Source organism: Rissa tridactyla, chromosome 2 (genome assembly GCF_028500815.1).
Source record: "Rissa tridactyla isolate bRisTri1 chromosome 2, bRisTri1.patW.cur.20221130, whole genome shotgun sequence".
NCBI classification, from domain to species: Eukaryota; Metazoa; Chordata; class Aves; order Charadriiformes; family Laridae; genus Rissa; species Rissa tridactyla.
The window spans coordinates 72,989,950-73,007,240 of NC_071467.1; the positions used below are offsets into that span (position 1 = coordinate 72,989,950).

Here is a 17,291-nt window from a genome sequence, read left to right on the forward strand (position 1 = left end):
AGCCTGACACCACTGGTGCCTCTTACTCAGTTTAAGGGCAGCAGCACCAGTGCAGTCACTCTGCTGGAATTTTAATCACCTCCCCAGTAAGTTTGTTCAGAACAAATTTAGACCACAGCGCTAAAGTTATCAGCAACTTCTGATAATCCATTTATGTAAGCATCTATTGATGCTACAACTGCAGCAGAAGTAGCAATAGTAAAGAATATAATGACAACAGTCTATACAGACTTTCAGTATATTGCTTCTAGTCCTTCTTTCTCACTAATTGCAAATTTTATTTCCCTTTCCCGCCCCTTTCCCCTATTCCTGTGCAGAAGTATTACTGGGTGGCTAAAGTGAACTTGGAGCTGGGTGCCAAAATTAAAGCCATTGCTGTGCCAAGTGTGACAGACCCTCAGGTCCTTGGCTGAACACGTGTGCTGCGGGGGACAAGCACATGCAATAACACACTACTCCAAGTGAGCAAGGGCAACAGAGCCAGCAGCTCTATACAAACAGAGCAGAGCAAGTAACAGTGAAGGGTCAGACCATTACAGAATTTGACACAAAAAAAAAAAAAAAAAATCAGTGGAAAAGATTCAATCACCTCCACTGCTGAGTATATTAAACCTGGTCAGAGCTTTTGAGAAGGCAAGAAGCCATGTGTCGCAGCTGTGGCAGCTGAATGACTGTACTCCTCCTGCATCCTATTAGAGGGATTTGTCCCAAGACTTAATTGGCAATTTTACTATTCTTTTTTTTGTTCAGCAGTGTTAACATATTTTTGCCGCCTTTGCTGTGCAGAAGGCACCAGCATAGCAGGGCTGTAAATTAGACCATAGGTGCGTTGCAAATTCCAGGGGTTCATTTTTCACAGAAAGTCAAAACCACGTTTAAGTGCACAGAGCAGCTGTCCCACCACGCTCTGACAGTAAGGCTGCCATACCTTCAGTTAACTTCTGGCACACAGACAGGGACTTAGATCTCTTCCAAGACAGTCAAAGAATAATGAAAAAGCAACTTTGATGCTACCTGAAACCAAACTATTCAAAGCACATTGCCTGCATTCCTTAGCTGCAGGCACCGAGCCAGGACATGGAGATAATCATTTGGGCTGGCGATGGGGGAGGGAAAAAGGAGCTTAAGGACTGGAGAGCTGAAGTACTCTGGGGTCAAGAAAATCTAGACAGTATTTAATCCGCAAGGTAGCAATACAATTGTGTTTCTCCCCCACCCCACTCCCACTAGGTGCATTAGAGAATTAAAATAATCACGGACACGGTAATATTTTTTTTCCTTTTTTGCTTGTCTCTTTTATCTGTTGCATAGGAAGTGAGGATCCATTACCAAGAAAACCATTTCTCTCTCATTTGGCATCAGTTTTTCCAACTGTGGCTAACATCCCCCATTTCAAGAGGGCAAACTGCCCAGCATAATGCCCAGCCAACAGTGGAACATTTTACACGGAAGAAAAGTTTCTCCTCATCTTCTCTCAATCCTGAACCCCGCCCCGCAAGCCTGGGATTTGATAACCATAATTATCTTCTATGTATCTATCAATATTGGTACATCAACCCAAGATAAAACAGTTCTTTGACTTGATAACCTGCTGCAGCGCTGAAATTTGCACATTGTAGAAAAAATTCTGTAGGGTTTAAAAAAGGCTCTTGGGACACAACTCTTTTTCTCCTTGCGCTATGAAAACTGTCACAGGAAAGCGGGAGAGCAGCAGCATCTCTCTGCCACTACAGTATCCAACAGCAACTTTCTGCAACTTAGCCACTTGAGGAAAAGTTCCTGGAAATTTCTTAGTAATTCTAACTACAGATTCAATTCCACCAATTAAGGCAACTTTTGAGTTGTTAACAATAGCCAAGATACCCTGCCCCAGCTATTGTGTCATACAGATCTATCCCACGCAGCTCTACATGGCAAGAGCAGCAGCAATCTCTGCAGGCCTTAATGAACTCCCTAAAGCTGGAGAGCCAACAGACTGGGAGACTGGTGTATTTGTGGCTTTACCTACACTTCCAGTAAATGTATCCTTAAAAGTGGGTTGTGCATGCCACTGGAGGAGACTGACCCAGGGCATATATATACTCCGGCCTTCAGCCTTTGCTTGTATGTAGGGACCAACAAAGAACCCTCTGAAGGCCGCTATCAGATTTCGTCTTCTCAGGCTCTTCAGGCACTAGAGGGAAGTCACTCTGAATCGTCCTCCCCCAGTGCTCAGCAAAGCTGAGCAGTGTAGAATGGTGAAACCGTAGAAAAGGATTTGCATTCATAGAATGGAAAGGTGTAACAAACCACCCCAAAAAGTGGTTCCAAAGAATGTCTTGAGAATTACAACTGCAAGACTAAAATAACTTCTGCACGGTCAACTGCAATGGCAGCAGAGACAGTAATGCGGTCATCTTTAGTACCTTTGCTTTTAAAAGCAGAGTTTGTGCCAACAGCAAAAAAATTGTATAAAAACAGTAGAAAAGAAGTAACAGCTTAGCGTGCCCTGGTTTCCATGCAGAGTGTTGCATATTCATTTAGAATCTAACACGCAGTCTGTTTATACCCTAAATGGATACATAATACAAATAAAATGCATTTAAAGAACACCAAAAACATATGAGAATTTTGGAGAGTGCCTTACCTTTGACCCAATAAGTGTGTACAGCCATTGGATGGTTTCATTATGATTTATTACGCCATTCATGCCATCAACATAGAGCATAATCTGTCCCAAAGCTATTGTAAAGAAAAGAGATAACATGTAATTAGATCTGATGATTATTTTTTATAATCCTAAGCATTGATGGCAATTTTCTATAAGCAGGGTTTTCCAGAGACATGGGGAGCTCGACTAACAAAAGATATATCAGGCAAGATTGTGCTGGATGAAATCCTGGGCAACTGCAGTAACTTTCCTGACTTCATCTGGATGATATAAGTGTGAATTTCACCCAGGGAGAAGCACGGGCACTTGTTCCTTCCTAGAAGATGCCACATTTTATTGCCCCAAACTCTGCAAACAGTATTCTAGACACCGCTTACTGTCGTTAACAGTTCCATCATCTACAATGCTTTGCATCTTGTGAGCCAAGCCTTTTACCATTTGTTTCAGCATCATATAATGTTTGGAATTAGTATATATGCATTAAGTTGACTGTTTCAGTGAATTCCAATAATATGAAATTAAAGCAGGGCAATTAACACCATTAAGGAGAGCAAATATTCACCATTGCACAGTGCTCTCTTGCAAATGAGTTTTGTATTTTCTCACTAAAATACAACAAAGCATGGTTAACAAAGAAGCATCTTTATTCATTTATTCTAAAGCATTTACAACATTTCAAAACATGCAAATAAAATATTCATAATAGTAATTCCATAGTTTGCAATCCTGATAATATAAGACTTTATAGAGACAACAGCTATTAAATCTTTTCTGACTAATAAGGACAGACATTTTTCGTAAGGATTATGAAAAGTGGATTAGCAAAATTCATCTATCATCTTCAAAAGTTTCCACTGTTAGATCTTCTGCTTTATAGCCGGAGATCAAAGCACAGTGGGATGAAAAAGAAATCACTGATGTAACACCTTTCAGCACAGCCTCTTGGCATAACAACTCAATTACCTAACGCACAACCTGACGAGCCCCTAGTACACCGCTTTATGGGGGAATAAAAGAAAAAAAAAATCCACAGGTTGAGAGAAATTACAACGTTATTAATCTTCCAAACACATGCCGAACGTTGGCTAAGTTTTGCACAGGTTGTGCACAGTGCAGCCATGTTTTCCTCGAGGGCAGATTTTCAAAGACATGAATGTTAGGCAAGCACTTAAGGACCCCTATAGCTAAGCAGCTAACTGTCATTTTTACCTCAAGTCTCCTCCTTTTTCCTTTGCTCTATTTGTTCTGCTTACAGTTAAAAAACCTGAGATACTAATTTTAGGTGCTTATATTCCTTATCTAATCTATTACACCGAGCTGGAAGCAAAGTCACCCTACACGGTCAATGAAGATGGAGAAAAAGCAAGTGAGAGGGAAATGGCAAGGAGATAACTCGTATCTTAGGCAGGCGGCGTTGCTGCTGGGGTTTGCCCATCGCTCTCTGCTCCTCCTCTCCAGGAAGCAATCATTCACCACCCTCTGAAGACGCGTGTCTCAGGTGAATAACATCAGGCGGGAGGGACACAGGTCCAAGTGTCAAGGCAAAATAAAAGACGTAAGCCGGTCAGCGAAAAGAGATAAGAATTGTACTGACTGAATAAATGGCTGCTTTGTAGCATTTCCTTGCAAGGTAGAGGAAAGAGGAGAACGCTGCTATCCTAGCAGTAATCAAAGTTCTTAATTCTTGCTTTCACTTCCTTTCAATGCTAAAAAGATTTAGCAGGATGAGATCCAGTCATGATAAGGTCACCAACCCCCCTGTTTTTTTTCTTGCAAATTCTTCTGTTGGGGGTGAAAGGATTTAATTTGAATTTGAAACAAATGTGAAACAAATTTTACTCTTGGCACATGCTTTCCAAATTAATACAGAAATCAAAGACAGCAAGAAGTCTGCTTTTAAAGGGAAAACATGCACACAATACAAAATTACTCCACTGCTTATACTTAAGACCATTTAGACTGGAGGCATAAGTGAGATCCGGGATGCATTATTCTTCAGCCTCTTAGACGTGACTCTTCATAACGACAACAGGTTAAGGCAAATTAGTAGACCTTAGAAAGAAGCCACAAAAAAGTTTTAGGGATTCCTGACAATTTTCATCTGCTACCACTAATCTTGGCTAACCAAACCCTCCCACTGCCTTTTTTTGTTGGTCATTGTCAATGCTATCCCAAGTACATGATACTATCTGTGTCTTTCCAGCAACAGAATCGGGCCTTTGGGTATAGGTGAAAAATTACTAACACATGAAAAAAACACTACTGCTGCCGCTTGAACAAGTGGCCAATAAGTTTCACAGGACAAAGCCTTAGAACAAAGACAAAAGACAGGTTTGCTATGCAGATGTACTGTCCACATAAAAGTCCTTACTCCAGTAATTATCTGCCAACATCAGGTCATAAGCTGCTGACAGACCTTGGCGTGGAGCTTCATATTGCTATTTCCTGTCTTCAGGGATCAGAAAAATGAAAGCAAGACATGATAGGCAGGGTTGAAGAGAAATCAGCTTTCATTACGAGGAAGAGTAAGTTAGGGAGAATCAGTACGTACCTTGTACAAAGCTGATGCGTTATAAAAACTTAGGAAAATAAGTCGACGAGAAGAGTTAGAAAAAGGAGAATGTTGGGTTTCATATCATGAAGAAGAAAAGGTAACACCTAGCAACCACATGACATGATGACAAAATGGAAGAGACCACAAAAACTGTAGGTAGGAGCAGGCCGGTGGGCCGGAGGTGCTCAGGTTCTCCTGGAGCTTGGATCTGGCAGAGTGGGGCACACCAGTTTTGCACTAGGAGGAGACAGACTGGCCACAGAGCATTCTGCACTGTTTTATAGTCCTCACGGCTTTTCTACCTGACTGATAGCCTACCTCCTGGCCCACAACCGTAGTCTGCTGAAATGGCTGCAGCTATAGTGCAAACTCCACATGCCCACCACCCGGCATGGGCATGTCTGCATGCACGCGTACCCACCAGCAACGTGCAGGATCTCTCCAAGAAAGGGGACAGTAATTTGCAAGGCAATTTGAGGCTGTTCAGAAGGCCAATCTCGTCCAAAATCATTTAAGTTCGCATTTGTACGTGCCTTCAACCAAAGTGCTTTTTTTTTTTTTCCCCACTAAAAAATGAGGAGGCTATTTAATCCATTTAATCCCATCTCTCACAGCTAACTGGAATTCTTTTTGGAAGTATATCAACAACCTACTTGCATTAGGAAAGCTTGCTATTGTGCAACAAGGGGCTGGGAGAGGGGGGTTTAAATATGGAGCAGACTTAATTTGGAATTTCTTTGTTCCCACTACCCTTGTCAAACCCTTAATCTTATGCGAAAGTAGTGTGTGACTTTACCCATAGCTATTTTCAAGTGGAAAATTGCTGGATTTCTTAGGAAAGGCTTAGGCTAGAAAAGGACAGACCAGCCAGAAACTTCATAGATTTCTGTGAAATAAGAGGTTTTAGAAAGCCTCTAAAAACTTGCCAGTATTGGCACTGATGCTCTCCCGGGATCTTTCCTATATATAAAGTTAACAGGGACAAAAGGGAAAAACTCTAGCACAAAACATCACGATGAACATCACTTTAAGCAAAGTCTATTTTTCCCACCCAGAGTGTCAAAAGTTTCAGAGCTGTTTCTTGCCCACACACCTGCTTCTCTCATCTGCTCTATCTGCTTCATATTTTACCACAAGACTAACTTAGAGAAAACAACAACATTCTCAATGAGCAGAAGCACTATTTTCTTAAGGTTTCCTATGAGTCCAAACCCCATTCATCATGTCAAGAGTCATGGCAGGGAGGCATCTTCTGATTGCAATTGTTTCCATCAGCATAAGCAAGCATACAGGGTGAGCGGGGCAAAGCCAGACACTGTCACAGCAGGTTTCAGCTCCCGCGGAAGCTTCTGGTTCATCAGGCACTTGATAGCAAGCAGCCGTGGTGCACACGACATGCTGTATACAACAACAGCTGAGCACGAATGACACACAGAACTGTGATGAAAGTAATGGGGAAGAACTGGTTGCTAATAGTCATCTTTCTCATTGCTAGTTAAAATCTTATCGTCATTTAATGAGAAATTAAGGGTCTGTGTGACTGCCTTCACTCCACTTGGAAACAAATTACTAACTTACATATGCTATCCTGGGCACCAAAAAGACATACTCTGTCAAAGTAAAGGTCCCAGTCAAGAACAAAATTTCAGTATCTGTGTAGTGAGGGATCCCAGGAAGGAGATAATACAGTCATCTATTATTATGTTACAAAGCGCTAGAGAATTGTTCTTAAGAAAAAAAACAAACAAACAAACTCATAATTTCTTTGTCCGTGTTTCCTCACCAGAGAGAGGCAAGAGCTCAGCTACCAGCTGGGGCTACCTTGATTTTGAACACAAAAATTTCCATCTCAGCCCCAACACGCTCGATGTCGTGAGCTTCTACTTTTGCTTGTAGCACATTCCCACAGAGATGCTTGAACACACACCCTTGGGGAAGAGTTTATTATCTCCATAATATCCACTGATAATGCACAGTGTTTTTCCTGATGAAAAATCATTATTAAATACAACTTTTGTACCATCTATCTGCTCGAAAATTAACAAAACTGCGGCAGAGCCCTTTGCTTCTAAGACGTGACATCAGATAAACCAGATGACCTGTCCTCTCCACTGCTTCTGAAAATGATCTTACAAAGCAGCACTGTGCCAAACCTTATGACTCACACTCATTACACAGGGCTAGAACCAGCTAAAATTTTTAGTTGGGTTCCCCCCCCCCCCATCCCCCACTGTTACTATTGGTATGGTTGCTTTTAGCTTCAGTGCAAAATCTGCTGTTTATACACCTATTCCCATTTCCTTACTCCTGTCAAAGATATCTGTAACGTCATCTAGGAAGATAAAAACAATCTTATTCCTGGCCAAAAGTATATGAACACTTTATGTTTTACCAAAGTTCCTTCAAATCCCAAATCTTTGCTTAATCCCTTTTTTTAATCCCCTGTTCATTTGTTCTTTTCGTTATCACACACATCATGGCTGAAACATGTTAAGAAATTAATTTTCAGAACTCCCATATTAACCATGTACTGAACTTGTATTAACTGGATTAACCACGAACTGAACTTTCTTACAAAAAACACACCACAGAATTAAAGTTATAAACTGAAACTGCAAAGACCGCAAATATATCGCGTTGCTAATGTAAATCTGAAGTTTTTATGCTAGCTGACACTATGCAAAGCCTATCTTTTAGTCTTAGGCAGTATTTTAGTAGCTCAAAACTAATGATACATTATTGAAACTTCTATGGATATGGATATGGAAACTTCTGCATGCTAGTTTCAGACCTAGGGTATTATTCAAAGCTAAAATTTATGCAGAAAAAAAATGGTTTATAGGTTAAACCATTTAATCTATACATCTTCCTTTCTTTTTCCCATCTACTTTAATGGCAAAATATACAAAGATACAATAAAACTCATCTATTTTTAACACTGAAAATGAGTGACAAAAGTGACAACCAGAATTTTTCCCCGTATTACAGGCTCAAAAGAAACTATGGTCCAGAGGTCATCCCTGGGCAAAGCCAAACAAACCAGGAGGCCTGGACATGCCACCCTCCTTGGCAATCAATACGGCTGCTTTCTGCAGCACGCTCAGGTCCTGCAATGCACATTGGTGCCTGTGGTTATAACTGAGCAGGTACAACAGAGGCAAGCTGTAACTTGCCCTTAAAAGCACATCGTATTTAAAATTCAAGCTCACCAAGAAACAAAAATCATAGAATCATACAATATCTTGAGTTGGAAGGGACCCATAAGGATCATGGAGTCAATCCTTTCTTTCCTTGGCAGCTAAAAACATGCCTTTGCCATTATTTTAATTCTAAAGAGACAGCACATGTGTACTTTGACACTTAGTATTTTAATCAGTCTGTTAAAACTCCATGTTTAACAGTATGTTCTTAAATGGCACAACCTAGCAAGTTTCCACTGTCCACAAAAGCCCACAGGGAATACTGGAGGAGATTTATAACTCTGACATTCCTGGCACAAAGGAGAGACTTTTAGATCTGTGTTATTATTATTATTCTGTTCTACCTAATTGTCCGTCTTTAACAATAACCTTAGTTCTGGTGAACCCCAGGGGCCGCTGGCAAAGAAACCCTCTTTCATTGCTGATTACTACACAAAAACAAAGGGGAACAGAGCTGACAGATCCGGACTCAGAGCAGAGCTTCGACTGGCCAAGAGTCTGGGAAAACGTGTCAAAGCTTTGAAGCCTCGATGACATGCTGATAACACCTCATCAACAAAGCAGGTGTAGGGGCCACAGAGCATTTACAAGCCTAATTATCCACTTTGAAAGCAGGTTGTGACTGTGGTTTGGGAGGGGAGTAGCAGGTTCTCACCCTCCTCTTATTTTAAGGAAAGGTACCCGCACAGCCAGTGTCTCCATAACTCTCTGTTCTGAGGCTCCTTAATCAGAAGGGCTCTAGTTATCCTTTCAACCTCACACCCACATGCACGTCTCCCACATCTCCTCTCCCTAAAGCCTACTTCCCAACAGTTCTTGGTGTTCCCAAGGTTCAAGTTGGCCTTTCCCATGGCCAACACATGGCAAGTCCAGGACCGAAGAAACCTCTTACAGAGGAATTTTCTCCTCTTCTTGTTCCCTCTGCCACCCTTTTCCTCTGGTGTTTCTCTCTTTTAAAAACCAGCATGCAGCAAGGTCAAGGGGCATAAGGCAGCTTTAATTGGTTCAAGTGTTTCAGCAAAAGCTGGTCCTTTATACATACCAGGCAACACTTGTGGCAGTGCACAAGCCCCACCAAAGCCAGTGGAGCAGAATTGCTCCTCTTCCAATATTTCCTTTTGTGGTATTTCTTACAATTAACTAGAGTGCGAAGAAAGAACAGACTCCCACTTGGCTGTGTCAGCAGTTAACCTGCTGGATGCCTTTTTATATGAACTGAAATCTGGCTTACGTATATACATTACAAAAGCTTTGCAAGATTAGTCATAATTGTTTTAATCATTATTTTATGTTGCAGCCCTCATATTTTAAATGCACTATATTCCAGGATGCTTTACAAGATTAATAGCACTTACCAATGTACAATAAGCTGGGTAAAGCTTATATAGCAAAAGTTTAAAACATTTCCACATTAAAAAGAAATATGTAATTAAAATACCTTATTAATAAATGAGCAAGTCTACTCCAGCATTGGACAACTATTTTGCAAGCTGACTAAAAGCATGAAAATATGAAAAAAAAAAAAGGAAAGAAAGAAAAAAGGAAACAAAGAATTAAGAAAGAAAGGAAGACAGGAGAAGGGAAAAAGACAAAAGAAAAAAGGAAATAAAAGTTTAACCAGATGATTTTAAAAGATGACCATTCATCCTCAGTGCTTCATGAAGCAAAATACTGTGGAAAAAGAGAATGCATGGTAGCCCTGAATTAAGATGACATGTTATAATATATGCATATACAGAGCTGAACTGAGGCAGCTGTTTCTTAACCGAATCAATACAGGCTGTAACACTGAATAATGTTCTTCCAACATGTGTGTGAAGTTACTTTTTTTTCTTAAGAATTTAGACTTCTGGAGTTTTAAAGGATTTTCTTAGACTACTTCCACACTGGCTGACAGAACTTCATTTCTCAAGGAGCAGGACATGAGTGTGAGACTGCCACAGAGAATTTCTTGTGAGGCGAGGTATTCTGCAAAAGCACCGTGCCAGTGCAGGACGCTAACCATGGAATTACTAAAGAATTAACTCCAGTGGGCTTACACCCAACTGCCAGCTATGACTTCTTGCCCTGAGTACTGATGCTGCAGCAAAAGAGGAGGAGTTTGGTTTCAAGGCAGAAATTAAGATCTGGTTTTAAGGATTAGGTGTCTCTTCTCATCTCTAATAAAATAGTTTACACATCAATTTCAGAGAAGACTCATCTTTAAGTGTATTTTAAACTTTTAATAATGGATTTATCATGCTTAGGCATCCAAGCGCTTCACAACAGCAGTAAAAGTGAGTCAGAGATCACAGGTTGTATGAGGTTAGATGGTACCTCTGGAGAATGCCTAGTCCAAGCCCCTGTTCTAACCAGGGAAATCCAGAGCAGGTTTTTTAGGACTCCCTCCAGTTGGATGTGGAATATAACTCCAGGAGTGGAAACTGCACAACCTCTCTGGGCAACCTGTGCCAGTGCTCAGTCACCCTCACAGGTTTTTTTGGTTTGTTTTTACGTTTAAATCTAATTTCCTGTATTTCAGATAGTGCCCAGGCCTTGCCTCTTGTCCCTTCATTACGCACCACTGAAGTCTGGCTCTGTCTTCTTTGGTCCCTTCAATCACATATTTAGTCCCTCCCATAATATTAAATTGAATTAAACTGAATTTAAATTGAAGATTAATCCATGGCCAAGAAGTAATAACTACACTGAGCTAGAAGCCAGAAAAGAAAATTTACCTTAAATTTAGAATTTAACTAGGGAAACTTAGTGAGACTCCTAAGTTAAGAAGTGATACCTTAGCCCTTCTATTTGGCAGTAATTTAGTCTGGCAATGTGCTTGATTTGATGGATTTCAAGGCCTCTCCTTCTCCACTAATCATCATGAACGTAAGCCTTCTGTCTGTGTAAACAATGCTAATCCTGACTTTGAAGGTACAAAGAGGGAAACACAAACCAACTTTTGCAGAACGGTAAAGATAATTTCTGCAGCTCCCTTTCTTGAACTCCTCAGACACCTATTTATCCTGCACAAAGAAAGGTCCTGCAGGTGCTGGCTGTCTTTTATCAATCACTATCAATTACACACAGCACATCAGTTTGGAATTCCAGCATCTCCTTTACAAGCCAAAAAGCTAAGCCTTGAGAATGAACTCAGCATTTGGACTGGGAAACACCAGAGTCAGATATGAGTTCAGAAGAAAATGCAATCAAGATTCAGTCTTAGCAAAACCAGCTTGTTTTGACTGTCAGACTCCATGTGCCTTCACACCTGGGGCAGAGGAAACTCTGAGGAAACATGAAACAATTTTTTTTTTCTATTATATGCCAATAGGATCTTCACTGACTGCAGTCAGGCACTTTTAGAGTGATTATGGAAAAAAGCACAGTCTTGGGGTTCCTGCCCTATGTGGAAAGTAAAGAGAATTAAGGGGTAACACAGCTGGGCCGCTTAACAAATGGACTACAGCAGAAAAAGGACATACGGTAGTGTAAAAGTGTTCACACACCGAGCACTTTGTCATCAACAGTGTTTCTTATTAGTACAACAGTAAACCTTCCAGGATGAAACCTGTCAGTTTTGAAGTGAAAAAATGCTAGATTCTCACTGACTGCTTTTTTTTCTTTCTGTTTTTCTTGAAAAAAAAAAAAGTCACATTTCCTAATATTTACATTTTTCCTAAACAAAAAGGAAGATTCTTGGGAAGCAAAAAGAGGAAAGACAAGAATTCCCAACAGTATTGTATAAGAGGAATAAAAAAAAAAACCCAAACAAAAAAGAGAAATTCCTGTGCCAGTTGAAACTTTAAACATTACTTTACCTCACAGACATCAGCACAGTCTTTGTAAAGCACAAGAATTGATCACTGATCTTTTGTTGTCATATAGTAATGTGTTTTTGCTATCATGAGTGCTGAGAGGCTTACAGAGAGTCAAAACGATTTCAGTGGGCATGTAAAGTTACTTCTGCTACTCAAAACCCAGAAGTCAGTCTCCAAAATTCATATATTGTGGCATATTCTCAATAAGCATGGACTTCTAAAAATAACACATGCTATATTTTTGAAGAACAAAGTACCAAAAAAAAAGAAAGGTGAATGGCAGTCAATGAAAATAGTAATCCTACCATCAGTGTTTCACATCACTTCCCGCAGAGTGTTTTGCGGGAAACAAAGTGTTCTGCCAAAAGTGACACTTCAGTTGCCTTCCAATTTTCAGTGTAATTCAAACACTGTTTATTCTAGCTGGTAGTGTAAGGTGTGCTTGGGGAATACCATGGAAGAGCTACACTGAGAACAAAAAAAAAGTAAACTTCTCCAGCTGTATTCTTTCTATATATTAAACTGGCTTTTAATTCCCACATAGTTTCTTCACCTGGCAATCTATTCCAAAGATTGTTCCCTCTTCTCCCCAAATAAGGGACCGCATATGGAAAAGTCTCACAATAGAAGAAGAAACCTTATTTTAAGAAGCACTACAAGACACCTCAAGTAGGTATCACTTCTAATATTTCTCAATACTTGCTCCTAAAGTGATAACAGTTACAGGATTTTAGACAAGCCTGAAATTTCCTGTGAAGCACTGGCTTTCTACATCTCAATACACAGAAATGCTACAAGTGAACATGCAGCACAGAAGTATTAAGATCATTTTTGGGACACTTGAGTAGTGTTTGAAATGTTAGTGGCAAAACAGTAAAGAAACTGATTTTTTTTTTTTCCCCCAATAGAAACTTAAGATTTCTTCAATGCTTTTGTTATCTTGAAACCAACTGATCTAAAGCTCACTGTAGAGGAGCACAGAAAGTCCCGTCTTTCCTGTCTACCTATATTCCAAACCATCCAAAATTACTGATTTCCTCCCCTGCTCAGGAAGGAATGACTCAAGAGCAGCAATCAGTAGGATAAATAAGAATTCACTATGCTTTAAGTTCAGCAACTAAATTAACATAGTTCTTAAGCAAAGTGGGAGAAGAAAGCGCATCTGTTTAAAGCACAGACAAGACTGGAAGTCTTACTGCATCTCAGCCTCCTCACCATTGTGTGCTGGCTACAAAAGACTCCAATCAAACAGTCTGAAAATAAAAGCTGACTGAATCAAGATCTCCGTGTCTTTGTCTATCAAGGGATGCAACCAAACATCAAGTGTTTTTAAGAAAAAAATGCATCTGTCACTTTCTATTCACTGAGCCACCTTAAAAAACAACAGTGAGTATATCCTTCTAATTTTCTTCATCGTAATTACACTGTGACGGATGCTGAAACTGAATTCCTGATATACTTTTCAGATATTTATTGCTCTTCAGCATGCTCAGCCTGTCTCTAGTGTTTCGGATAGTCTCCACCCTGCAGTAATGTGCGTGCCATTAAAGAATTCACTTTCATCTCCTGAATTTATGCTTGTTAGGGCAAATTAATGAAAGACTCTATTCTTTAAGTACTGGCTAAACAAAGCCAAAGTCAGCACTAGAAAGCAAACTGATACAACACTTCATTAAATGTGCTTTTTATTCTTTTTGTTTCAAGTATGTCTGCTGCTATGTGAAATCTAGGGTTATACAGTCTCCTTTCAAATCTCACAGTGAAGAATGTGCTCAAGTCACAAGTTCATCTCTCTCATTTGAAGTGGACTTCCCATGAGAAAAAGGTGCAGAGAAGAGACATCATTACAAATCCCTTTAAGTACAGAGCTCACACTCTTCCAAAATATTGATTGAAAATGCTGTTTTGTGTTTCTGCTCATTCATCTCAGATAATGAGCAAAGATTCCTTCCAAATTAACTGTAATTCTCTTCTAATCCCTCTATTATTTTTTTTTCTCCTTCAGCATGGTGACAGTGAGAACTCCTTTGAATACTGAATCCCATCTTATTACAGCAATTCTTAAAGAGAAACATAGCAAAATCATCTTCATCAGTGTCATGCTCAGATTTTTCTCCTCTCTCAGTGAATCTAGGTAGGTGCGTAACTAAGCAGAATGCACACCGATCCCATTTTTTCCCCCTTCTCAAAATTCTCAAGCAAAAGTACATTTATAAAAAATTATTAAATCCTAATTTCTGATCAACAGAAAGACAGTTTACAGAATCTCTGCTTTTCACTTTATTTCCTTACTGCATAAAAAAGTGAATAAAATAGATTCAGAACAAAAGAAAAATATTTGGGCACGTAAGCTTTGTTTGACTTAAAAATGTGCGGTCTGTCATTGGTGCCTAGTCAGGCATCACCTGTGTGGTGGCAGGGAGAGACAATCATGCACTGGCTGAACATGAAGATGAAGGTGGTGGATTTAGCCAAATTTGACAGTCTACATTTCTTATTTACCAGTAACTATGTAAAGGAGAAATGCAGTTGAACAATGACATTTTATTTCCAAAATCATTTTTGGGTTATTTTATTCCATTTTGTTGGTATTACTACAATTCATTGACCGCAGCATTATTGGTAATCCTCAGTATGAATGCAAGCATGTTCCTATGACTGTATTATTTACTGGTCAGCACCCCATTAGCAGGAGTTACATAGGACTGGGATCCCTGGATAACGCTAACACTGAAGAAGATGGTGCAAAGGCAATTTGGAGACAGGAGAGTTTAACAGCTCCTTCTGTTAGACTGTTCGGAGCAAGGCTGCTGAGGTCTGCTCTGTGAGCAGTAACCTCGGGCTCCGCATGGAAGCAGCTAAATTACTTCCAGACCCAAACCAGTCCCATAAGTATCACGGACACTTCTGCACAACACTCCTTCAGTAAGTGATGTGGACTGAACCCAAACCATCTGTGCATAACCGGCGTAGAAGACTACGCATCTGTGGCACAGTTAGTCCACAATCAAGACAAATCCACCATGGGTAATTAACGTTTTCTGAGTACTTAGAAAGAAGTTAAAAGACCAGTAGGTGTACAAAATTCAAGCACTTGGAATTTAAGAAATGACAGAATTAAGATTCCTGGAGAAAACTTCATTCAGCCTACTCTGTGCACAAACTTAACTACGTCAAAATCAATTTCAAGGAACATTATTTCTGAGCTTTGAAGTACTACTTTATTCAAAGCAAGTGCTGGAAAATACTGGCTAAAAAGCACTTTCTTAGTGTGTGGTCCTCAGAATTTTTTAGTGCAAACCTCCTGTGAAGACGGAGTATTTCATTTCCTGCAGGGTTTTCTATGATGTTCATCAATATACTGAGTGCTTCACAGGTCTGAATACATTTTCTGCATAGCACACCGATGAGGTAAAGAAAGGATCCTGTCCTGTTCTGCAGAGAAGTCGAGGCTTCCACTAGCTCTGGACGTCACATGTGAGACACGTGACAATCTGATTTTCGAGAATACCTTTTGATATCATTGTACTTCAAGTATCCACAGAAGAGCCGCAGCTGAGTTTAGGTTCAGCTCTGTGTAGTGTGGTAGCCCCACAGAAAACAATGAACACATGTGAAGAGGGAACATAATGGTACTTTCTTACAAGTTGAACTGAAATTACCTGCCCAGCAAGCCCATTACATACTAATATTATGGCAGAGGTTCAGTGAAAAACTCTCCCCATGTCAGGAACCTTAAAATGAGTAACAGCACCATCTTTTTCCCCCCCTGAACTTTGAGGACTGGCAGCCTTATTCCCATTGAGGGGTGAACGGAGGGTGTTAAAAAAATCCCATGTTATGCCCACATGGAATGAAATGGCTGGATTCACCACACTGTTTTTTGCCATTTAACAGAATAAATACTTCCCCTATTAACCGTTTACACCCTGAAGAAAATACAACAAACAAATCTACAAACCATCTCTGGTTTACCATAGAAGTCACGTTGTCAGAAACTGGTTCACCGGACATGATTGAAAAAGTTCAGGCCACCATTGCAACGACACTTGGAGTTTGAAGAAGCAAGAGTTATTTCAGATGGACAACAATTCAAGTTGATACATCCAGAGGCACTTTGCAGATCAAAGAGTTTAGATATATTCAAGCTACTTCCTTTGTTCACAAAACACCACCCATCAACCATCACACGTGGCTTTGTCATCCTCTGATACATTTTCCATTTTTGGGACAACTCCCCTTTATCCCTGTTTCCTCAATAGCAGCATTGATAAAATGTCACCAAACTCCAAAACTTTCTCATCACTGTACCAAACTCTTTGACAATGAAAAGCATCCTGCAGCTCTTCACACTAAACTCTGGCAAGGCAAGGTTATATGATGGGGAGCAACAACAGACCTCTGATCTCCTCCAGGCCACTGTTCCTCCAAGCTGCTGCTCCTATAGCCTCCCAGTTGCCCTGGAAGGGCACCTTTAGCTCCAAGCACCTGTTCAACAAACATCTCACCTTTTGGGGGGCTGTTATCCTTATGTCTGGGAGAATGCTGCAAGCAGCAATTGCTAACCCTGTGATCATCATTGCCATCCGGAACAACTTCTCCTTGTAAAATGAAAGGCTGTCAAACAAAATGGGGTAAATTATTTATTTGTGTCCATATAAAACTGAACTATGAAGTGGGGGTATGCTGACTTCAGTGGAAAGAGTCCTTCCTCTTCACAAAATGATTACTACAATCTCTAGGGCTGTTAATTTTGTTTCATAGTTGTAACTGGGAATTAGCTTTCACTAATCTCATCCTTTCTGATCACTCAAGGCAGAAGGTTAGTCTTTCACTTTTCATACAGTACAGATAATGGAAAAGTTAAAAATTAAATAAAATACCTGAGATGCTTTATTGCTGGATAAAATAAAGTGGAACTGAAATACGCTCGATACAAATAAATTTATGTTAACACGAAGTGCAAAAGCAACACAAAAGCCTGAAAGCCAGTAATTCACATTTTGTGGTCAATCAGCAGAAAAAATAAATGTAAACAGTAGTTATCAGTTAAATAAGGACAGCTGCTTGCTACTGTGTAAAATAAT

The 17,291-nt window shown here is 40.0% G+C and overlaps 1 protein-coding gene across 14 annotated transcripts in view; it reads right to left on the minus strand.

Annotated features, from left to right (window-relative positions):
* FHOD3 (formin homology 2 domain containing 3) overlaps window positions 1-17,291 on the minus strand; it is a 403,988-nt gene that overhangs the window by 161,174 nt on the left and 225,523 nt on the right. For all 14 annotated transcript variants that reach the window (XM_054190223.1, XM_054190222.1, XM_054190220.1 and 11 more), the window contains exon 6: window positions 2,627-2,721. In XM_054190223.1, coding sequence (XP_054046198.1) covers window positions 2,627-2,721 — 95 coding nt within the window. The remainder of the gene's footprint in view (window positions 1-2,626; window positions 2,722-17,291) is intronic.